The sequence below is a fragment of the Carcharhinus amblyrhynchos genome, chromosome 3 (genome assembly GCF_965287045.1).
Source record: "Carcharhinus amblyrhynchos chromosome 3, sCarAmb.v2.hapA, whole genome shotgun sequence".
Taxonomy (NCBI): Eukaryota; Metazoa; Chordata; class Chondrichthyes; order Carcharhiniformes; family Carcharhinidae; genus Carcharhinus; species Carcharhinus amblyrhynchos.
The window spans coordinates 2,283,768-2,307,788 of NC_137326.1; the positions used below are offsets into that span (position 1 = coordinate 2,283,768).

The following is a 24,021-nucleotide window of genomic DNA, read 5'->3' on the forward strand; positions in this document are numbered from 1 at the left end:
GGGGGTGGTTACTGAGCGGCTGGTTTGGGAAGGGCAGCGGGTGAAATGAGGACAAGGAATGCGGAGAATGTTGGGATGAGGTGTGACCTGGATGCCTGGCAGAGAGTGAATCTGATGCAAACTCATTTTCTCCACGGTTCATATCAGACAGGCCACATCGGGAGCCATCGCCTTCCCCGTGTCAGCAGGATCTCTGTCAGAGATACAGGTCCTCTTGTCACTCAGTCGGGAGACCCACTCGGGCTGAGGAATGTCCACACTGCTCAGTAAGGAAGGATTCATCATCCATCATCCTGGCCGTCACAGGAACAGAATTCCTACATCAACCTCTCTCCCCAGATTCAGCACATGTTACATTCCGTATTATCCCAGGAATATTTAGTGATGATCACTGTCTCTATGAAATACAAAGATGCAAAGTCCATCAGAATTCCGGGAATTTGGAAGTTTTTGATTATTGCAAACTCTACAGTACTTTTAATACCAAACTTACTTGAGAAAGGATATACTGGCACTGGAGGGGGTGCAGAGGGGATTCACTAGGGTGATTCCAGAGTTGAGAGAATTAGCTTATGAGGAGAGACTGAGTAGACTGGGGCTATACTCACTGGGATTCAGAAGAGGGGAAATCTTATAGACACATATAAGATTATGAAGGGAATCGAGAAGATAGAAGCAGGGAAGTTGTCTCCACTGGCGGGTGAAACTAGAACCAGGGGGCATAGCCTCAAAATAACGGGGAACAGATTTAGGACTGAGTTGAGGAGGAACTCCTTCACACAAAGGGTTGTGAATCTGTGGAATTCCCTGCCCAGTTGAGGCTCCCTCATTGAATGTTTTTAAGGCAAGGATAGATAAATGTTTGAACAGTAAAGGAATTAAGGGTTATGGTGAGCGGGTGGGTAAGTGGAGTTGAGTCCATGAAAAGATCAGCCATGATCTTACTGAATGGCGGAGCAGGCTCGAGGGGCCGAATGGCCGACTCCTGCTCCTGGTTCTTATGTTCAAATACATCGGGAAAATAAGTAACAAATGTTAAACATTCATTCACGGCTTCGCTGTGTCTGGGATCTTGCTGTGCCCACAATGGCAGCCACGTCGGTCAACATAACAAGCCTGGACATTTCAAACTCATTGATTACAGGTAAGACACATTAAGATGTGTGGAGAAAGCTGGTAAGAGTTGGTACAAACACAGGACACTCCATCGTCGCTGCAGTGAGTGTTCAGAGTGTCGATAACTCCAACCTGTGAAAGCTCACTTGAAAACTTTCTGGATTAATAATTAAACTGATTCATCAGCCGGACTCTGACAGAAGTCCTTGCCGGAATGAACAAGGTCGGCAATGGGAGACGTGGCCTCAATCCCGTTCGCTGCTGACACACTGGAGGGCAATAGAAACTTGGAGGGTGAACCCTGCCTCCCAGGCAGCAGAGCGATGTTACAGCACAGACTCTCAAACCTCCGTTGAGGGACGAAGTAGGTCGAGGAGAATTCGGGAACAGAATAATGGTCCCAGCAGGTTTGGGCCAGATGTACTTTACTCCAATGATGTCCAACTCATGACAATCCCAAGTTACGCTGAAACCATGCCCTCCCCTAACCTTCCGGCAAGTACTGGCTCTGCAAACACAGCAAAGCGTCACTCAGTCTCAGACTTCCCTTGGTGATGGGCCTCTCTTTCTCTGCTAGATCTGAGAGATGGAGGTTCAAATCCCACTGCAGACACCTGGGCCCTGGTCCATGCTGTTTCTCACAATGTAGTTTCTCCATTACAACCCTGACTGCATTTCTGTAAGTGCTTCACTGGTCTGTGATATACTTCAGGAGATCTTCAGACTGTGAAACACGAGGGTAAATGTGGCCTCACGGTCTGTAATGTGACACGGTGCTGGGGTTCGTGCTACTCAGTCTGACTGAGGCTGACTGCTTTCCCTCAAATCTATTGGACACCAGTTGGTTTTAATTTTAACCAACATTCCAGCAGCTTCCGTGGTCATTTTATTCTGAGTCCAGTCCACAAATCACCAGATTCCTGAATCCAGTTTCAGTTCCTGCCAGGATAGGAATGGAGCTCACACCCTCGAGGTACAATCCCAGAATCAGAATCACTGCATGGTAATATCAACCAATCACACAGCTCTGAAGGAGGCCATTCAGCCCAGTGTTTCTCTGCTGGCTTTTTCAAAGAGGTATTTAATGGATTCCACTCCCCCGCTCTTTCCCCAGAGTCCTGCAAATTTATCGTTTTTTTTCTCGAAAGAGCACATATTTACAGTTAAGAGAACTTTTGTTGCTGAATTCACACGTTTCCTAGACAACATGCTCAAAAGATAAAGCCAAGTCGATGATTGGAGGTGTGCTTTGGGAATATCCACACTGGAAAATGAGGCCTTGTTCAGGTGACTGACGAACCCAACCCTTCCCTGCAAAGTAACGAGATCCAGCGGATGCTGTGTGAGTTAAAGAGGGTTTAGGACAGAGACTGCAGTCTAAGGAATCCCATTGGGAACCGGAGGCAGCCGTCTTGAAGCCATCACCTCACGGCAGCATTGAAATGAAAGGGTTAATGTTCACACTGGTGATTCCGGACTCGGACGATGTCAAAGTGCAGAATCTTGGTGATGGGCTGAAATGAAACTGTGCGTTTCTGCTGGAATAACTTTGACCCGTGCCCCGAGTTTCCACTCACGCCCCTCGCCCCCTCCACCCGAGTTGGAAGTCGGGTGCAGCTCAGTCATTGGTCAGTTCACAGGCCGGGCTGTCCGGCCTGTTCTGGGGAACCGATGGACCTTGATGTGTTTGGACAGGTGGTCACTGCGCGCAAACCTCTTTTCACAAACCGCGCACTGGTACGGCTTGACCCCGGAGTGAGAGCGTCGGTGTCTGGACAACTCGTCAGATCTCGAAAACCTGGGAGAAAAAAAATCAAACATTCAGTTTGACTGAGTCATCATTCATCAGCCAACACTCTTCCAGTTTTACCAGCTCCTCATCTGAAGGCACTAATTTTCTTTCTGGGTTTCGATTGAAGGACAAAGAGACGGGTTACAGACTGCACAAGTTACACTTGGACTCTCTCAATGAGAGACAGTCACCAGATTGAGATATTCCAGGTGGTGGAGGGTTGATAGGGTCGATGGAGAGATGATTTTCTCAGGTAGCTGGGGGGGTGGGGAAGGGGGTAAAGTCTTAAAAAATATCAGCCAGGTTGTTCATGGGTGATGTCAGGAATCAAAAGGGAAAATCTGGAATCTTCACCTCCAAATAATGTGAGGTCATCCATTTTGGTCGGAATAACAGCAAAATGGACTATTATTTAAATGGTAAAAAATTGCATCATGCTGCTGTGCAGAGGGATCTGGGTGTCCTTGTGCAGGAATCTCAAGGAGTTGGTTTGCAGGTGCAGCAGGTAATTAAGAAGCAAATGGAATTTTGTCCTTCATTGCCAGAGGGATGGAGTTTAAAAACAGCGAGGTTATGTTGCAGCTGTATAAGGTGCTGGTGAGGCCACACCTGGAGTTACTGTGTACAGTTTTGGTCTCCTTACTTGAGAGAGGATATACTGGCACTGGAGGGGGTGCAGAGGGGATTCACTAGGGTGATTCTGGAGTTGAGAGGGTTGGTTTATGAGGAGAGACTGAGTAGACTGGGGCTATACTCATTGAAATTCAGAAGAATGGGGGAAGATCTTATAGACACATATAAGATTATGAAGGGAATAGAGAAGATAGAAGCAGGGAAGTTGTTTCCACTGGTGGGTGAAACTAGAACTAGGGGGCATGGCCTCAAAATAAGGGGGAGCAGATTTAGGACTGAGTTGAGGAGGAACTTCTTCACACAAAGGGTTGTGAATCTGTGGAATTCCCTGCACAGTGAAGCAGTTGAGACTCCCTCATTGAATGTTTTTAAGGCAAGGATAGATAAATGTTTGAACAGTAAAGGAATTAAGGGTTATGGTGAGTGGGCGGGTAAGTGGAGCTGAGTCCACGAAAAGATCAGCCATGATCTTATTGAATGGCAGGGCAGGCTCGAGGGACCAGGATACCCAGAATAAGTATATTCCTACCATAAAGAAAAATTCTGATGAGAGGACCCATCCGTTTGCAGTTAGCTAAAGAAGTTATCAATAGCTTCAATTGTCAGGAAAAAGCATATAACTGTGCAAAGATGAGTGGCAAATGAAATGATTGGTCAGAATATAAAGAACAGCAGACAATGATTAAAAGATTTATCAGGAGAAAGGAGTTACGAGAGGTACCGAGCTAGAAATGTGAAAAGGGATAATAGAGTTTCTACAATATTTAAACAGAAAAAAATAAAGTGAGTTTGGTCCTCTTGAGAATGAGAATCAATCAAAGATAATAAGGAAACGATGGATGAAATGAACAAATATTTTGCCTCTACTTTCATTATAGAAAATACAAGAAGCATTCCAGTAATATCTGTAAATCGGGAGGTGGAAGGGAGATGGGAACTTGATGAAATTACAATCATCAGTGAACTAAGCAAACTGATGAGACTGATGGTGTAGAGGCATATGGGCCAAACACAGGCAACTGGGACTAGCGTATGGGTTTGAACAAAAAGGGTGGTATGATTGAGCCGAAAGGCCAGTTTCCAAGCTGTATAGGGCTAACGGGAGGACTTTGAATAGTGTGGATGAACAGAGGGATCTAGGTGTGTGTGTACATAGATCCCTGAAAGTTGGGAATCAAGTAGATAAGGTTGTTAAGAAGGCGTACGGTGTCTTGGCGTTTATTGGTAGGGGGATTGAATTTAGGAGTCGCAGTGTAATGTTGCAACTGTACACTACTCTAGTGCGGCCGCACTTGGAGTACTGTGTGCAGTTCTGGTCCCCGCATTACAAGAAGGATGTGGAGGCGTTGGAGAGGGTGCAGAGGAGGTTTACTAGGATGTTGCCTGGTATGGTGGGGAGGTCCTATGAGGAGAGACTGAGGGATTTAGGGTTGTTTTCGTTGGAAAGAAGGCGGCTAAGAGGGGATCTTATTGAAACATATAAGATGATTAGAGGTTTAGATAGGGTGGATAGTGATAGCCTTTTTCCTCGGATGGAGAAAGCTAGCACGAGGGGGCATGGCTTTAAATTAAGGGGGGGTAGCTACAGGACGGATGTCAGGGGTAGGTTCTTTACCCAGCGGGTGGTGAGGGATTGGAATGCCCTGCCTGCTGCAGTTGTAAATGCGTCTAGTTTGGGGGCGTTTAAGAGATCTCTGGATAGGTTTATGGACGAAAAGGGATTGGTATAGGCTAGTGGGTCATTGTTTTTGTAACTGGTCGGCGCAACATCGTGGGCCGAAGGGCCTGTTCTGCGCTGTAATGTTCTATGTTCTATGTTCTATGTTCTATGTTCTAAACTTCCGTCTCTCTGACTGTGGCTGACAAATCTCCAGGTCTTGATGGACTTTATCCTGGGGTCTCAAAGCGGCGGCTAATGAAGTAGTGAATATATTTAGTGTTAATTTTCCAAACTTCACTGGATTCAGGGAATGATCCATCAGGCTGGAAAGGAGAAAATATAATCCATGTGTTTCAATAAGGAAAGAAAGCAGAAAACAGGAAGCTGTGGGCAGTCAGTTTGATGTCTGTCAGAGGGAAGGTTTTAGAATCAGTCATTAAGGAGCTTATAGCTGGGCACTTCGAGACACTTAAGGTGATCGGGAAGAGTCAGCACGGTTTTGTGAAAGGGAAATCATGTTTAACCAACTTTCAGAGTTCTTTAATGCATTTGGATAAAGGGGAATCTGCAGATGTACTGCACTAGATTTCCAGAAGGCATTTGACAAGGTGTCACATCAAACACTGCTACACAAAGTTGGAGCTCAGTTGTAGGGATTCACGTGCCAGTATGGACATGGCTGGCTGACAGAAACACGAAGTATAAAGAGGTCTTTTTCTGATTGTTAGGTTGTGATGACCCGCAGGGGCCTCAACTTTTTACAATCTAGATCGATGGCTTAGGTGAGAGGACCAAGGCTCAGTGGCTAAATTTGGAGATGACACAAAGATTGATGGGAAAGTACGTCGTGAGGGGGACATGAGGGGTTTGGAATTGCCCGGAATATTGCCAGGCTGCCCGCCACGGAAAATGTAGCAGGCGGGAAACGGATCATGAGCAGTTTCGTGGATCTCGGGTGGGATTTTCCGTATTTGGGTAAGGAATGGCTGGAAAATCCCGCCCACAGTGAGGCTCAGCGAGTGGGTAAAAAACTTAGCGCAGATGGACAATAATGTGGGAAAACGTGAAGCTGTTCACTTTGACAGGAAGAATAAAAATAGCAGAGTTTTACTGAAATGGAGAACAGCGACAGAATGCTGAGGGACAGACTAGGTGTCCGAGAATATGAGTCACAGAAAGATAGCGTGCAGGTACAGCAAGTAATTAAGAAGCTCATGGAATATTATCCTTTGTTACAAGAGGATTGAAGATAAAAGAAAGAAAAGTAAAATGGAGTTCAACAACTTTGGATCTGACCTCTCTCCTCTATATTTACCTTTCTTCATATTCCAAACTGTTTTTTGTAAAAACCCTCCCTCCCCCATTGGGTCACCTGTTACCTGTTCTGTAATTTTGCTATGTCTATATTGCTCCCAGCTCCCTCTGATCTCTGTTCTAACCCCCCGATATAAAAATCACCAAACCTGCTGAGCGTTTCCAGCGTTCTCTGTTATTATTATAAAGTAAATGCTTCAGTTATTCAGGGCTTTGGTGGGACCACATCTCACATATTGTGTGCAGTATTGGCAAGTGTGAGGTGGTCCACTTTGGTAGGAAGAATGGTAGGAAGGACTATTACTTACGTGGCGAAAAACTGCAGCAGGCGACGGTGCAGAGGGACCTCGGGGTCCTTGTGCATGAGTCGCAAAAACCCAGCTTGCAGGTGCAGCAGGTGGTCAGGAAGGCGAATGGGATGCTGGCCTTCATAGCGAGGGGGATTGAATATAAAAGTAGGGAGGTCTTGCTGCAGCTGTATAGGGCATTGGTGAGGCCGCAGCTGGAGTACTGTGTGCAGTTTTGGGCACCGCACCTGCGCAAGGATATTTTGGCCTTGGAGGGAGTGCAGAGGAGGTTTACTAGGCTGATACCGGAGTTGAGGGGATTGAGCTATGAGGAGAGGCTGAATAAACTAGGCTTGTACTCGTTAGAGTTTAGAAGAATGAGGGGAGATCTCATTGAGACGTATAAGATGATGAATGGGATGGATAGGATAGAGGTGGAGAGACTCTTCCCACTCAAAAAAGACAGTAGGACTAGGGGGCACAGCCTCAAGATAAAGGGGGGGCGGTTTAGAACGGAGTTGAGGAGGAACTTCTTCACTCAAAGGGTGGTGAATCTCTGGAATTCTCTGCCCGTTGAAGTGGTGGAGGCTGCCTCGCTAAATATTTTTAAGAAGCAGGTTGATGGGTTCTTGATAAGAGAGGGGATTAAGGGTTATGGGGAGAGGGCGGGAAAGTGGAACTGAGCCACGACAGATCAGCCATGATCTTATTGAATGGCGGGGCAGGCTCGAAGGGCTAGATGGCCTACTCCTGCTCCTATTTCTTATGTTCTTATGTTCTTATGTATTGGTCTCCTTATTTAAGGAAGGATGTGAGTGTGTTGGAGGAGGGTCACTGGATTGATACCTGGAATGAGTTGATTATTTTTATTGGTTTATGGGATGTGGGGGTTGCTGGCTAGACCAGCATTCATTGCCCATCCCTCATTGCCCTTCAGAAGGTGGTGACGAGTTGCCTTCTCGAACCACCGCAGTCCCTGAGGTGTAGGTACACCCAGAGTGTGGTTAGGGAGGAAGCTCCAGGATTTTGACCTTTGTCCTATGAGTAAAGGTTGAACAGTTGGGCTTATTTCCGCTGGAGTTTCGAAGAGCGTGGGGTGACTTGATTTAAGTCTATAAGATCCTGAAGGGTATTGACAAGGTGGATGTGAAAAGGATGTTTCCTCTTGTGGGTGAGTTAGGAGTCACCCTTTCAGGTTAAAGGTGAGGAGATTGAGGTTTTGAAGTGTTGGATCTCTGCCTCAGAAGGCAGTGTACGGGGAAGGAGTCAGTGAATATCATTGAGGAGGAGGTAAATAGATTCCCAATCTAAGATTTTCCAGGCTAGACTGTTTGGAATTCAACACAAACAGATGCCAGGCCTGCTAATCTGACTGTCTCAGATTAGCCACACTCTTAGTGAATGGTTCCAGGAGCTAAATGAGATATTTCTGCTCCTATTTTATCTGTATGTACTCATGGTTTTTAACATTCAAATCTTTAACAATGAAACTTTTTAACATTTGACAGTCTGGTTGTGGCAATGCCAGAGGCCCAGACTAAATCATCCCCATCAGAGCCAGTGATAGAATTCAAATTTGATCAATTAGGCTGATACCGGAGTTGAGGGGGTTGAGCTATGAGGAGAGGCTGAATAAACTGGGCTTGTACTCGTTAGAGTTTAGAAGAATGAGGGGAGATCTCATTGAGACGTATAAGATGATGAATGGGATGGATAGGATAGAGGTGGAGAGAGTCTTCCCGCTCAGAAAGGACAGTAGGACTAGGGGGCACAGCCTCAAGATAAAGGGGAGGCGGTTTAGAACGGAGTTGAGGAGGAACTTCTTCACTCAAAGGGTGGTGAATCTCTGGAATTCTCTGCCCGTTGAAGTGGTGGAGGCTGCCTCGCTAAATATTTTTAAGACGCGGGTTGATGGGTTTTTGATAAGAGAGGGGATTAAGGGTTATGGGGAGAGGGCGGGAATGTGGAACTGAGCCACGACAGATCAGCCATGATCTTATTGAATGGCGGGGCAGGCTCGAAGGGCTAGATGGCCTATTCCTGCTCCTATTTCTTATGTTCTTATGTTCTTATGTAAAATTAAAAGTTACTCTCAGTAACGGTGACTACAAAAACATTGTTGTATCTGGTTCACTGATGTCCTTTCGGGAAGGAAATCTGCTGTCCTTACCCAGTCTGGCCTACTTGTGATTCCAGATCCACAGCGATGTTCAAAGTTCATTTTATTCGGCTTACATTAACACAGCAATGAAGTTATTGTGAAAAATCCCCTAGTCGTCACACTCCGGCGCCTGTTTGGGTACACTGAGGGAGAATTTAGCACGGCCAGTGCACCCTAACCGGCACATCTTTCAGACTGTGGGAGGAAACCGGAGTATTCAGAGGAAACCCAAGCAGACACAGGGAGAACATGCAGACTCCAGACAGACAGTGACCTGAGTCGAGAATCGAACGTGGTTCCCTGGCACTGTGAGGCAGGAGTGCTAACCACTGTGCCCCTGTGCCGCCCCAATGTGGTTGAGTCTTAACTGCCCTCTGAAATGGCCAAGCAAGAGACTCAGATCAAGGGCAATTAGGGATGGGCAACAAATGCTGACTTTGGCAGTGACGCCCACATCCTGTGAAACTCAGGATATATTGGATATATTGGCCTTGGAGGGAGTGCAGAGGAGGTTCACTAGGCTGATACCGGAGATGAGGGGGTTGGACTATGAAGAGAGACTAAATAGACTGGGTCTGTACTCGTTGGAGTTTAGAAGGATGAGGGGGGATCTTATAGAGACATATAAGATGATGAAGGAGATGGATAGGGTAGAGGTAGAGAGATTCTTCCCGCTTAGAAAGGATAGCAGGACTAGAGGGCACAGCCTCAAGATAAGGGGGGGACAGCTTAGATCGGAGTTGAGGAGGAACTTCTTCACTCAAAGGGTGGTGAATCTCTGAAATTCTCTGCCCGTTGAAGTGGTGGAGGCTGCCTCGCTAAATATTTTTAAGACACGGGTAGATAGGTTTTTGATAGACAGGGGAATTAAGGGGAGAAAGCGGGAAAGGGGAACTGATCCACTTCAGATCAGCCATGATCTTATTGAATGGCGGGGCAGGCTCGAAGGGCTAGATGGCCTACTCCTGCTCCTATTTCTTATGTTCTTATGTTCAGCTGAGGGGGTAGATGGGACCTGGGTTTAAAGCTGTGCTTTAGTGAGTAACATTCCCTGATTTTGGAGTTACAAAGTTTGGGTTCAAATCCCACTCCAGGGTTTTGGCTGCCATTGCAGTGCAGAGTGGGGGGTGGATGGTGGTGATGCTCCATCGAAGGTTTGCCTGTGTCTGGGGTGTTAAAACAAGGCCACGGTGACCTCTAAGGCTGATACAAGTGATCACATGGCCAGCTTTCTGAAGGAGTGCAGGGGAACTGACCCTAACACCCTGGTCAACATTCATCCCCCAGTGAATATAACTAAACAGAGGATCTGCCTGTTGTCACATTGTTGTTTAAAGCACTTTCTCACGTCATGGGCTCCTGAAAGATGTGAATTTTGAACTGACCTCCAGCCACAGCTGGGCCAAGTGCAGGCAAATGGCTTTTCTCCTGTATGTCTCCTCAGGTGAGCTTTTAAATGGCTGCTCTTGGTGTACATCTTGGTGCACCCTGGAAAGGTGCACTTGTGCATCTTCAGCAGTTCTGTTGGGGCTCCCTTTGGAAACTTCTGGCCCACAAGGACTCCACCTTGGTCCTGGCAACCGTCAGTGACTCCAGTCACGGGTTTGGCAGCAATGGGGACCGGTGCAATTCGAACAAACTGACGGGAGTAGTTCAGACTGGACGCCGGTACAGACTGAGGCACCAGAGTGAAGGCTTGTCCCTGAATGTTGATGAAGAGCTGCCCAATCTTCAGGTTTGTCCGAGGCTGGGGGTTAATACCGCCGCCATGTTCTTCTTTCACCTCAACGGGTTGGAGATGAAGAATAATCGGGATGGATCCTTCCACCTTCAGCACCTCGTCACGATTCCTCACATTGTTTTCCTGTTCATACTTTGGTTGCATGAGGGCCGTTTTGCTTTGGTTTTTCTCCTGCACCATGCTTACTAATCCTGGATCCCCATTTTTCAGCTCCTTTCCCTCACTTTTGGGGTCACTCTTTGAGCCCACATCCATGTTCTCCTCAAGGAATTCCTCAATTTCTTCCAGCGTGGGCTGGAATGACCCCAAATCCGTCATCCCCATCCGAAAGGTGGGAAGTTCCAGAGTCTCCTCCTTGATGGATGAATCCTTCTTGCCCCAACACGGTGTTGGGTGACTCCCAATGGAAGCCTGAGAAAGAAGGTAATCTATGATACTGTCCCCACTGTCACTGCGCAATGTGCTCTTGTAGCTGGAGCTCGGCGCGTAGGTGTCAGGACTGGAGCAGGATCGTGAGCTGGAGCAGTCACTGTCATCCTCAGACACGGGCGATGGGAGCATCTGATAGGCCCTGCTGCCCATGACCATATTCCCAGGGTAAGCCCCGGGGAGGCTGATCGACAGGAAGCTTTCGTCGACAGAGAGCAGGTGGTCCACCATCTCAGTCTGAAGAGAAATCAGAGTAAAGGTCTCACTGCCTCAGCTCTCCTGCAGTTCAGGTCCAATTCTGCAGAATGCCAAACACAGCTCCTAAAAAACACAAAATGATTTGTATTTAAACAATGATACCATCGCACCATATCTAAAATACACTAACTCTTTCCAAACTGGTTACATTCATTAACAGCAGATACAGCACAGGGTCAGATACAGGATAAAGCTCCCTCTGCACTATCCCCCACCAAACACTCCCAGTGTAGAGGGAGCTTTACTCTGTATTTAACTCCATGCTGTACCTGTCCTGGGAGTGTTTGATGGGGACAGTGTAGAGGGAGCTTTACTCTGTATCTAACTCCGTGCTGTACCTGTCCTGGGAGTGTTTGATGGGGGGACAGTGTAGAGGGAGCTTTACTCTGTATCTAACCCCGTGCTGTACCTGTCCTGGGAGTATTTGATGGGGACAGTGTAGAGGGAGCTTTACTCTGTATCTAACCCCGTGCTGTACCTGTCCTGGGAGTATTTGATGGGGACAGTGTAGAGGGAGCTTTACTCTGTATCTAACCCCGTGCTGTACCTGTTCTGGGAGTGTTTGATGGGGACAGTGTAGAGGGAGCTTTACTCTGTATCTAACCCCGTGCTGTACCTGTCCTGGGAGTGTTTGATGGGGGACAGTGTAGAGGGAGCTTTACTCTGTATCTAACCCCGTGCTGTACCTGTCCTGGGAGTGTTTGATGGGGGGACAGTGTAGAGGGAGCTTTACTCTGTATCTAGCCCCGTGCTGTACCTGTCCTGGGAGTATTTGATGGGGACAGTGTAGAGGGAGCTTTACTCTGTATCTAACCCCATGCTGTACCTGTTCTGGGAGTGTTTGATGGGGACAGTGTAGAGGGAGCTTTACTCTGTATCTAATCCCATGCTGTACCTGCCCTGGGAGTGTTTGATGGGGGGACAGCGTAGAGGGAGCTTTACTCTGTATCTAACCCCGTGCTGTACCTGTCCTGGGAGTGTTTGATGGGGGACAGTGTAGAGGGAGCTTTACTCTGTATCTAACCCCGTGCTGAACCTGTCCTGGGAGTGTTTGATGGGGGACAGTGTAGAGGGAGCTTTACTCTGTATCTAACCCCGTGCTGTACCTGTCCTGGGAGTGTTTGATGGGGGACAGTGTAGAGGGAGCTTTACTCTGTATCTAACCCTGTGCTGTACCTGTTCTGGGAGTGTTTGATGGGGACAGTGTAGAGGGAGCTTTACTCTGTATCTAACCCCGTGCTGTACCTGTCCTGGGAGTGTTTGATGGGGGGCCAGAGTAGAGGGAGCTTTACTCTGTATCTAACCCTGTGCTGTACCTGTCCTGGGAGTGTTTGATGGGGGGACAGTGTAGAGGGAGCTTTACTGATGAAGTGTATCCCAGTACATTGTGGGAGGCTAGGGAGGAAATCGCGGATCCAGAGCTGAGATATTTGAATCATTGATAGTCACAGGTGAGGTGCCTGAAGATTGGAGAGGGGAAAATGTTGTGCCTTTGTTTAAAAAGGGCTGCAGGGAAAAGCCTGGGAACTACAGGCCAGTGAGCCTCACATCTGTGGGGGGCAAATTGTTGGAAGGTATTTTGAGAGACAGGATCTACAGGCATTTAGAGACTCAAGAACTGATGAGGAACAGTCAGCTTGGCTTTGTGAGTGGAAAATCATTTCTCACAAATTTGATTGAGTTTTTTGAAGGGGTAACCAAGAAGGTAGATGAGGGCAGTGCAGTTGATGTTGTCTACATGGACTTTATCAACGCCTTTGACAAGGTACCACATGGTTGTTGCATAAAGTTAAATCTCACAGGATCCAGGGTGAGGTATCTAAATGGATACAAAATTGGCTCCTTGACAGAAGCTGGAGGGTGTAGAGGGTTGTTTTTCAACTGGAGGCCTGTGACCAGCAGTGTGCCCCAGGGATCAGTGCTGGGTCCACAGTTATTTGTCATTTATATTAATGATTTGGGTGAAAATATAGGGGACATGGTTAGTAAGTTTGCAGATGATACCAAAGTTATTTACGATTGCAATGGGATTTTGATCAATTGATTTAGTTTGATTTATTATTGTCACATGAATTAACATACAGTGAAAAGTATTGCTTCCTACACGCTATACAGACAAAACATACCATTCATAGAGAAGGAAAGGAGAGGGTGCAGAATGCAGTGTTACAGTCACAGCAAGGGTGTAGAGAAAGATCAGCTTAATGCAAGGTAGGTCCATTCAAAAGTCTGACAGAAGCAGGGAAGAAGCTGTTCTTGAGTCGGCTGGTACGTCACCTCAGACTTTTATATTTTTTTCCTGATGGAAGAAGGTGGAAGAGAGAATGTCCGGGGAGTGGAATCCTTAATTATGCGGCTGCTTTGCTGAGGTAGCAGGAAGTGTAGACAGAGTCAATGGATGGGAGGCTGGTTTGTGTGATGGATTGGGCGACATTCACAACCTTTTGTAGTTCCTTGCGGTCTTGGGCAGAGCAGGAGCCCAGACCGAGCTGTGATACAACCAGAAAGAATGCTTTCTATGGGGCATCTGTAAAAGTTGGTGAAAGTTGTATCTGACATGCCGAATTTTCTCAGTCTTCTGAGAAAGTAGAGGCATTGGTGGGCTTTCTTAACTATACTGTCAGCATGGGGGGGCCAGGACAGGTTGTTGGTGATCTAGACACCTAAAAACTTGAAGTTCTCGACCCTTTCTACTTTGTCCCCGTTGATGTAGACAGGGGCATGTTCTCCTTTACACTTCCTGAAATCAATGACAATCTCCTTCATTTTGTTAAAATTGAGGGAGTGATTATTGTTGCTGCACCAGTTCACCAGATTCTCCATCTCATTTCTGTACTCTGTCTCGTCATTGTTTGAGATCGACCCACTATGGCGGTGTTGTCAGCAAACTTGAAAATCAAATTGGAGGGGAATTTGGCCACACAGTTATAGGTGTGTAAGGAGTATAGTAGGGGGCTGAGAACACAGCCTTGTGGGGCACAAGTGTGGATGATGGTGGAGGAGGTGTTGTTGCCTATCCTTACTGATTGTGGTCTGTGAGTTAGGAAGTTCAGGATCCAGTCACAGAGGGAAGTGCTGAGGCCCAGGCCACGGAGTTTGGAGATGAGTTTCGAGAGAATAATGGTGTTGAAGGCTGAGCTGTAGTCAGTAAATAGGAGCCTGACACAGATGTCCCAGGGTTGAGTGCAGGGCCAGGGAGATGGCATCTGCTGTGGACCTGTTGCGGCTGTAGGCAAACTGTGGTGAATCCGGGTAGTCCAGGAGGCTGGAATTAATTCATGCCACGACTAACCTTTCGAAGCTCTTCATAATGATGAATGTGAGAGCCACTGGCCGATAGTCATTAAGGCATGCTGCTTGGGTTTTCTTAGGTACCGGGATGATGGTCTTCTTGAAGCAGATAGGGAGCTCAGATTGTTGTAAAGAGAGGTTGAAGATGTCTGTGAATAACCCCGCCAGCTGATCTGCGCAGGATTTGAGTGCACATCCGGGCCAGTCACTTTCTGTGGGTTGACCTTCGAGAAAGCTGCTCTGAAATCTGCAATGGTGACCCCAGAAACAGGGTTATCCGGGGCTTCCAGGATGCAGGGTATGCTCTCGCTGACCTCTTGCTCAAAATGGGTGTAGAATACACTGAGCTCATTGGGGAGGTGTGTGTTGGAGCCACTGATTTTATACACCTTCATCTTGTAGCCTGTTATGTCTTGCAGATCTTATCATAGTCAGCAGGTGTCTGTGTGGCTAGCCTGGGACTCTGACTTGGTCCGGTACTGTCTTTTGATATCTGTGATGGATCTCCTTAGATCGTATCTGGATTTCTTGAATAGTCATGATGTGGAGTTTACTATCAAATAAATCAGTTGGACTTAAACCTGGTGTTGTCAGACTTCTTACTGTACTTTCTTGTATAGGTCAGTATCGCCTGACTTGAACACCTCAGATTTGGACTTCAGCAAGCAGTGGATATCCCTGTTTATCCATGGTTTCCGGTTGTGTTAGTGGGCTGACAAATGGCAGATGGAGTTCAATTTAGATAAATGTGAGGTGATGCGTTTTGAACCAGGACAGGATTTACTCAGTTAATGATAGGGTGTTGGGGAGAGTTACAGAACAAAGAGATCTAGGGGTACAGGTTCATAGCTCCTTGAAAGTGCAGTCACAGGTGGACAGAATGGTGAAGAAGGCATTCGGCATGCTTGGTCTCATTGGTCAGAACATTGAATACAGGAGTTGGGACGTCTCGTTGAAGTTGTACAAGACATTGGTAAGGCCACACTTGGAATACTGTGTGCAATTCTGGTCACCCTATTGTAGAAAGGATATTATTAAACTAGAAAGAGTGCAGAAAAGTCTTACTAGGATGCTACCGGGACTTAATGGATTGAGTTATAAGGAGAGGCTGGATAGACTGGGACTTTTCTCTCTGGAGCGTAGCAGGCTGAGGGGTGACCTTATAGAGGTCTATAAAATATTGAGGGGCATAGACAAGGCAGATAGTCAATATCGTTTCCCAAAAGTAGGGGAGTCTAAAACTAGAGGGCATAGGTTTAAGGTGAGAGGGGAGAGATACAAAAGTGCCCAAAGGGGCAATTTTTTCACACAGAGGGTGGTGAGTGTCTGGAACAAGCTGCCAGAGGGTAGTAGCAGAGGCGGATACAATTTTGGCTTTTAAAAAGCATTTAGACAGTTACATGGATACGATGGATATGGAGGGTTTTGGGCCAAATGCGGGCAATTGGTATTAGCTTATTGGTTTAAAAAGGGCGGCATGGACAAGTTGGGCCGAAGGGCCTGTTTCCAGGCTGTAAACCTCTATGACTCTATGATTGGTGCAGCACGGGGTTAGTTACAGAATAAAGCTCTCTCTACACTGTCCCCCCATCAAACACTCCCAGGACAGGTACAGCACAGGGTTAGATACAGAGTAAAGCTCCCTCTACACTGTCCCCCCATCAAACACTCCCAGGACAGGTACAGCACGGGGTTAGATACAGAGTAAAGCTCCCTCTACACTGTCCCCCATCAAACACTCCCAGGACAGGTTCAGCACGGGGTTAGATACAGAGTAAAGCTCCCTCTACACTGTCCCCATCAAACACTCCCAGGACAGGTTCAGCACGGGGTTAGATACAGAGTAAAGCTCCCTCTACACTGTCCCCATCAAACACTCCCAGGACAGGTACAGCACGGGGTTAGATACAGAGTAAAGCTCCCTCTACACTGTCCCCCCATCAAACACTCCCAGGACAGGTTCAGCACGGGGTTAGATACAGAGTAAAGCTCCCTCTACACTGTCCCCATCAAACACTCCCAGGATAGGTTCAGCACGGGGTTAGATACAGAGTAAAGCTCCCTCTACACTGTCCCCATCAAACACTCCCAGGACAGGTACAGCACGGGGTTAGATACAGAGTAAAGCTCCCTCTACACTGTCCCCCATCAAACACTCCCAGGACAGGTACAGCACGGGGTTAGATACAGAGTAAAGCTCCCTCTACACTGTCCCCATCAAACACTCCCAGGACAGGTACAGCACGGGGTTAGATACAGAGTAAAGCTCCCTCTACACTGTCCCCATCAAACACTCCCAGGACAGGTACAGCACGGGGTTAGATACAGAGTAAAGCTCCCTCTACACTGTCCCCATCAAACACTCCCAGGACAGGTACAGCACGGGGTTAGATACAGAGTAAAGCTCCCTCTACACTGTCCCCCATCAAACACTCCCAGGACAGGTTCAGCACGGGGTTAGATACAGAGTAAAGCTCCCTCTACACTGTCCCCATCAAACACTCCCAGGATAGGTTCAGCACGGGGTTAGATACAGAGTAAAGCTCCCTCTACACTGTCCTCATCAAACACTCCCAGGACAGGTACAGCACGGGGTTAGATACAGAGTAAAGCTCCCTCTACACTGTCCCCCATCAAACACTCCCAGGACAGGTTCAGCACGGGGTTAGATACAGAGTAAAGCTCCCTCTACACTGTCCCCATCAAACACTCCCAGGACAGGTACAGCATGGGGTTAGATACAGAGTAAAGCTCCCTCTACACTGTCCCCCCATCAAACACTCCCAGGACAGGTACAGCACTGATTAGTGAACTGCTTTGTGTGGTGGTCTGCATTCTGTGTGTGTGTGATCTGGACAGTGTCAGCTGACTGTGGGTGTGTGTGTGCCGTGAGGAGAATGCTGAAGCATTTTGCCAGCAGCATAAAGAGCTGAATGTGAAGCACGGGGCAATGTAATAAATAACAACACACATCACACTCATCAGCACAACCCACACGGTCAAAACCACACATCCAAATACTCAGCTTGGACACGAGACGTTTCCCCTGTCACTCTGTCTCTGGAAATGTTCACCCCACACTTTCTAACCCCTCATCATCTCGTCTGCCCCTCTGATTTATTGGCTCGTCGTTAAGGAAATTTATGTTTAACGATGTTTTCTAGCTGATCCGAATGAGTGGCTGTCAACAGGTTATTTGGCCATGGAGGGAATCACAGGCTGAGCAGGTTTCAGGCGCTTGGTAAAGGAAACAAAGGGAAAAGAAGGGAAACTGTTTTACACACAGAGGCTTATTCTGATCTGAAAGGCTACGGAAGCAGATTCCACAACAACTTCCAAAAAGGAACTAATTAAACATTCAGAAATGAAAGATTGCAGGAACAGAGGGGAAGAGTTTCAGAGACCTGGCCGATCGGCCAAACGGCCTCCTCCTGTGCTCTCCACATCGGTGGCAAGATATTAGTTGGGATTCTGGCTGGAGGATTGAAGAGAGGCACGTGGAGGATAAGGGCTCCAGGTGGAGAATCGAACTTGGGTCAAATCTTTGGAATATCTTTGAGGAGAATCAAACATTCCCTCAGGAGAGTGAATGGGTGGACGGGAGTCAGTGATAGAGTGTAGATGGGGGTGTGAGAGGGGGAATGGGGGGGAGAGTCAGTGATAGGGGAGAGTGTACGTGGGGGTATGGGAGGGGGAATGGGGGGAGAGTCAGTGATAGGGGAGAGTGTACATGGGGGTGTGGGAGGGGGAATGGGGGGGAGAGTCAGTGATAGGGGAGAGTGTACATGGGGGTGTGGGAGGGGGAACGGGGGGTAGAGTCAGTGATAGGGGAGAGTGTACATGGGGGTGTGGGAGGGGGAATGGGGGGAGAGTCAGTGATAGGAGAGATAGAGAAGCACTCATTTATTTACATATATATCGGCAATTCACTGACAGTCACTAACTAAAGAGTTAATGCGTGGAAATTAAATACTCATTTCCAAAAGATACTGGGATCATGTTCCGATCTGGACGATGGATAATACCCAGACAGACACTGATAAAACTCCCTCCCCCTTTACTCACAGCTCCTGGATTTGATCCATACCCTGGGCCCTGTCTATATTCCTGTCTCCAGTATGTGACTGTGACAATGTCAGCAGGTTATTCACCTGCCACCACTCTCCCTGCCCAGAATACACACAGTGCATTTTCCAGTGGAGGTCACCTAGCTGCCCTGTCAGGGACACTGCAGCACCCAACCACACTCTCCCCAAATGTCTGAGGTCAGCTTGCATTCGTATAGCACCTTCATTGGCTACCAGACATCCCAATTTTCAAGTGTTGTATCTAGGAAACGCATAACAAGCTCCACAGTCACATGATCATCGCCGTGTACCCTGCTTTTGTGATGTTGAGGGGGTCAGGGTAGTGGGGAGAACACCATCGATCCGACCATTCATAGAGTTATAGAGGTTTACAGCATGCAAACAGGTCCCTCGGCCCAACTTATCCACACCGCCCAGTTTTTACCACTTATTCCCAACTGCCCGTGTTTGGCCCATATCCCTCTATACCCCTCTTACCCATGTAACTGTAAATGCTTTTTAAAAGACAATATTGTACCCGCCTCTACTACTGCCTCTGGCAGCTCGTTCCAGACACTCACCACCCTCTGTGTGAAAAATTGCCCCTCTGGATCCTTTTGTATCTCTCCCCTCTCACAAACCTACACCCTCTAGTTTTAGATTCCCCTACCTTTGGGAAAAGATATTGACTATCTAGCTGATCTGTGCCTCTCATTATTTTATAGACCCTCAGCCTCCTACGCTCCAGAGAAAAAAGTCCCAGTCTATCCAGCCTCTCCTTATAACTCAATCCATCAAGTCCCAGTAACATCCTAGTAAATCTTTTCTGCACTCTTTCTAGTTTAGTTAAATGCACCTGAACTTTAACACCTTGTTCGAAAAACAGAGCTTCCAAGAGCGAGGGAGAATCTAATTGATTCCCTCATCCTTCTAATTCACACGCTGAACCGAATGAGCCTCAGCTGACACTTTGAGGTGAATTTCACTATCCCACCCTCCGTGGGGAGCGGAGCGGGAGAGGGGTGGACCATGGAAACGTCTGTTGACCTTGGGTGGGATTTTCTGGTTTCAGGATGGGTGCAGCTGGAAAATCCTGCCCTTTGAGGCTTGTGTTCGGCCAGACTGGATAAGCAGGGCAGATTTCCTTCCATAAAGGACATGAGTGAACCAGATGGGTTTTTAAACAATCTGTGATGGTTTCACCATCACTGAGACTAAACTTTCAATTTAACTGTCCAGGTCTGAACTTCTGATAAAACCTTTGGACACATCAAGCATTCCTCTCCCTTTCTCTCCTCCCACTCTCTCCCTTCTCCTCTTCCTCCCTCCTCTCCCTCTTTCTTTTCCTCCCCACCCTTATCCCTCTCCCCTTCTACCTCTCTCTCTCTCTCTCTCAATTCCTCTCTACCCAAAAGTGGCCCCATATCACTTTGACCGACAGTAACCCTCCAGGAACAAGCATGTCAATACGGCAGCACATCGAGAGTATCTGAAAAGCTCCCTCACTCCACTTCCAAATCTGCCAAACTCGAGAGAATTTACTCAGAATGTGGCAGAGGGGAATGTAATAAAAAAAAGAATAATTTCCAATCACAGTAAGGTGCATCGAATCGCTGAAACTTTCTCCAGAATGACTGTCTGTCAGGGTAAACACTATTCAGAAATTGACATGTCACAGGGTCAGAAAGATAAACTGGGATCTTAGAGCAAATGTTTCTATTTAAAAGTTGCAGAAAGTTTAAGGAGTGACCTACCTGAAACCCCAGTCTGCCCTTGAAGCTGTTCTCTGGCTGCAGGCTGTGTGGGTACAGTGTGTTTCCCAGTTGCTGGAGAATTAAATTCATCTCTCACATGACTGCTGAGGGATTTCTCTTTGATTGAAATCCAGAGACTGGAGCAGGAAGGCTCGACCCTTTCTCCTGCTGCCATTGGTTTGGCAAATTCCCCAATGGGGATGGGCCACAGAAACTTTCAAAACACTTTTCTTGAATATTTATTTTTTGCAGAAAAACATACACATGGGTTCCACCCAGCTTGTGACAACTCTCCCACTACAGAGCACACGAGTGTTTCTCATTCCCCCACTGTGTGAGCTGTCAGTGAAGGGGATTCCTGGCAGAGTGCACTCTTGTTTTAGACGTCCCGTCTCCCCTCACTTTGACAGGGGTAGGGAGAGAGAGGAGTGAATGAGGAAATGATGGGTGAGGTGGCACTTTGCGATTCAATTTTGGTCTGTGAGTGTTGTTGGCATTTACTGCTCAGGGTGCTGGAATGAAAGAAGTGACTTGTGATAAAGTTAAAGTTTATTTATTAGTCACAAGTAAGGTTTACATTAACAGTGCAATGAAGCTACTGTGAAAATCCCCCGAGTCGCCACACTCTGCCTGTTCGGATACACCGAGGGTGAATTTAGCATGGCCAATTCACCTAACCTGCACATTTTTGGAGTGTGGGAGGAAATCGGAGCACCCGGAGGAAACCCACACAGACACGGGGGAGAATGTGCAAACTCCACACAGACAGTGATTAGAACATAAGAACATAAGAAATAGGAGCAGGAGTAGGCCATCTAGCCCTTCGAGCCTGCCCCGCCATTCAATAAGATCATGGCTGATCTGTCGTGGCTCAGTTCCACTTTCCCGCCCTCTCCCCATAACCCTTAATCCCCTCTCTTATCAAAAACCCATCAACCCGCGTCTTAAAAATATTTAGCGAGGCAGCCTCCACCACTTCAACGGGCAGAGAATTCCAGAGATTCACCACCCTTTGAGTGAAGAAGTTCCTCCTCAACTCCGTTCTAAACCGCCCCCCTTTTATCTTGAGGCTGTGCCCCCCTAGTCCTACTGTCTTTTCTGAGCGGGAAGAGTCTCTCCACCTCTGTCCTATCCATCCCATTCATCATCTTATACGTCTCAATGAGATCTCCCCTCATTCTTCTAAACTCTAACGAGTACAAGCCCAGTTTATTCAGCCTCTCCTCATAGCTCAACCCCCTTAACTCCGGAATCAGCCTAGTAAACCTCCTCTGCACTCCCTCCAAGGCCAAAATATCCTTGCGTAAGTACGGTGCCCAAAACTGCACACAGTACTCCAGCTGCGGCCTCACCAGTGCCCTATACAGCTGCAGCAAGACCTCCCTACTTTTATATTCAATCCCCCTCGCTATGAAGGCCAGCATCCCATTTGCCTTCCTGACCACCTGCTGCACCTGCAAGCTGGGTTTTTGCGACTCATGCGCAAGGACCCCGAGGTCCCTCTGCACCGTCGCATGCTGCAGTTTTTCGCCACGTAAGTAATAGTCCTTCCGATCATTATTCCTACCAAAGTGGACCACCTCACACTTGCCAACATTAAATTCCATTTGCCATTTCCTGGCCCATTCGCCCAGCCTATCTAGATCCTTCTGCAGACTCTCCACACCCTCCGCACAATTTGCCGTTCCACCAATCTTGGTGCCATCAGCAAATTTTGACACCATACACTCGGTTCCCTCCTCCAGATCATCTATATAAATGGTAAATAGCTGAGGCCCCAGCACCGACCCCTGGGGCACTCCACTAGTCCACTAGTGGGACGGCGGCGCGGGCTGGTTGGGCCGAAGGGCCTGTTTCCCGTGCTGTGTTGTTCTTTGTTCTTTGTTCTTTGTACTAGTCACCAAACGCCAATCCGAATAGCACCCATTGACCCCCTCTCTCTGCCTCCTATTTGACTGCCAATCCTCTATCCACGCTAACACCCTACCCCCAACTCCATGCCCCCTGACCTTCTGCAATAACCTCTTGTGAGGCACCTTGTCAAACGCCTTCTGAAAATCAAGAAAGACCACATTCACCGGCTCTCCTCTATCCACCGCCCTAGACACATCCTCATAGAACTCCAATAAATTTGTCAGACACGACTTCCCCTTAACGAAACCGTGCTGCGTCTGCTTTACCAAACAATTCTCCTCAAGATGCCTCGCTATTTTCTCCTTGATCACGGATTCTAACATTTTTCCTACAACAGATGTTAAACTAACCGGCCTATAATTCCCCGCCTATTGCCTGCCACCCTTCTTAAACAACGGCGTAACATTAGCTGTTTTCCAATCTTCCGGCACTTCCCCGGAATCCAGCGACGTTTGGAAAATAATCACCAAGGCATCCACTATCACTTCCGCCATTTCTTTCAGGACCCTTGGATGCATTCCATCCGGTCCTGGGGACTTGTCCACAATCAGTCCCTCCAGTCTGTCGAGCACCACCTCTCTAGTAACAATAATGTCATTCAGGCCCTCCACTCCTACCATCTTTCCATCGCTAACACCCGGCAAATTATTCACGTCCCCCTCCGTGAAGACAGAAACAAAAAAGTTATTTAAGGCCTCAGCCATTTCCCCATCCCCTACCACTAAGTCCCCCCTCTCATCCTCTAAGCGTCCAACATTCACCCTAGCCAGCCTCTTCCTTTTTATGTATTTATAAAAACTCTTGCTATCCTTTTTTATATTAAGCGCTAGCCCAGCTTCATAGTTTCTCCTACCCTTCTTTATCAACTTCTTTGTCAATCTTTGTTGACATTTAAACCTCTCCCAATCCTCTTCTCGCCCACTACTCTTAGCTACTCTAAATGCATCCGCTTTGAATTTAACCTCCTTCACCTCCTTCGTTATCCACGGCTGATTATCTCTCCTCCTACGATCCTTTTTAACCATTGGAATAAATTTCTGCTGAGCACCAAGAAAGACCTCCTTAAAGATCCTCCACTGTTCCTCAGCAGACCTACCTTCCAACGCACTCCCCCAGTCCACATTCGCCAATTCTTCTCTCATCCTACCGTACTCCCCTCTATTCAAACAAAGGACGCGTGTCCAGGAACCCACTTTCTCCTCCTCCATCTGCACCAGAAACTCCACCATACAATGATCACTCTCCCCAAGAGGATCCTTCACCACATGGTCCCTAATTCTACCTGCCTCATTACATAGCACCAGATCCAAGATAGCTCGCTCCCTCGTCGGCTCCAACACACACTGTTCGAGGAAACTATCCCGGCAGCATTCCAAGAACTCTTCCTCGAGCCCCCCGCGTCCAACATGGGTCGACCAATCAATATGCAGATTGAAATCCCCCATAACTACGGCCGTCCCATTCCTGCACGCCGCACTTATTTGCGCGTTAACAGCCCGCCCCACCTCCAGATCATTATTCAGGGGCCTATAAACGACACCCACCAGCGTCTTCCTCCCTTTGCTGTTCCTAATCTCCACCCACAACGATTCCACATTCTGCTC

At 47.6% G+C, this 24,021-nt stretch overlaps 1 protein-coding gene across 1 annotated transcript; it reads right to left on the minus strand.

Moving 5' to 3' along the window:
• On the minus strand, positions 1–20,732 carry klf15 (Kruppel like factor 15). The gene is made up of 3 exons (XM_080218624.1): positions 20,504–20,732; positions 10,349–11,454; positions 1–2,914 (listed from the first exon to the last, which is right to left on the minus strand). Exons 2-3 carry the CDS (start codon positions 11,362–11,364, stop codon positions 2,746–2,748), a joined length of 1,185 nt encoding a protein of 394 aa, XP_080074750.1. The 5' UTR covers positions 11,365–11,454; positions 20,504–20,732; the 3' UTR covers positions 1–2,745.
• Between the last annotated feature and the right edge of the window lie 3,289 nt (positions 20,733–24,021).

Excerpts from the sequence above, each read along its gene's own strand:
- klf15 (XM_080218624.1), bottom strand. The coding sequence starts at position 11,364 with ATGGTGGACCACCTGCTCTCTGTCGACGAAAGCTTCCTGTCGATCAGC. Across the intron at positions 2,915-10,348 it reads TGGCCCAGCTGTGGCTGGAG|GTTTTCGAGATCTGACGAGT; the intron begins GTCAGTTCAAAA and ends TTTTTCTCCCAG.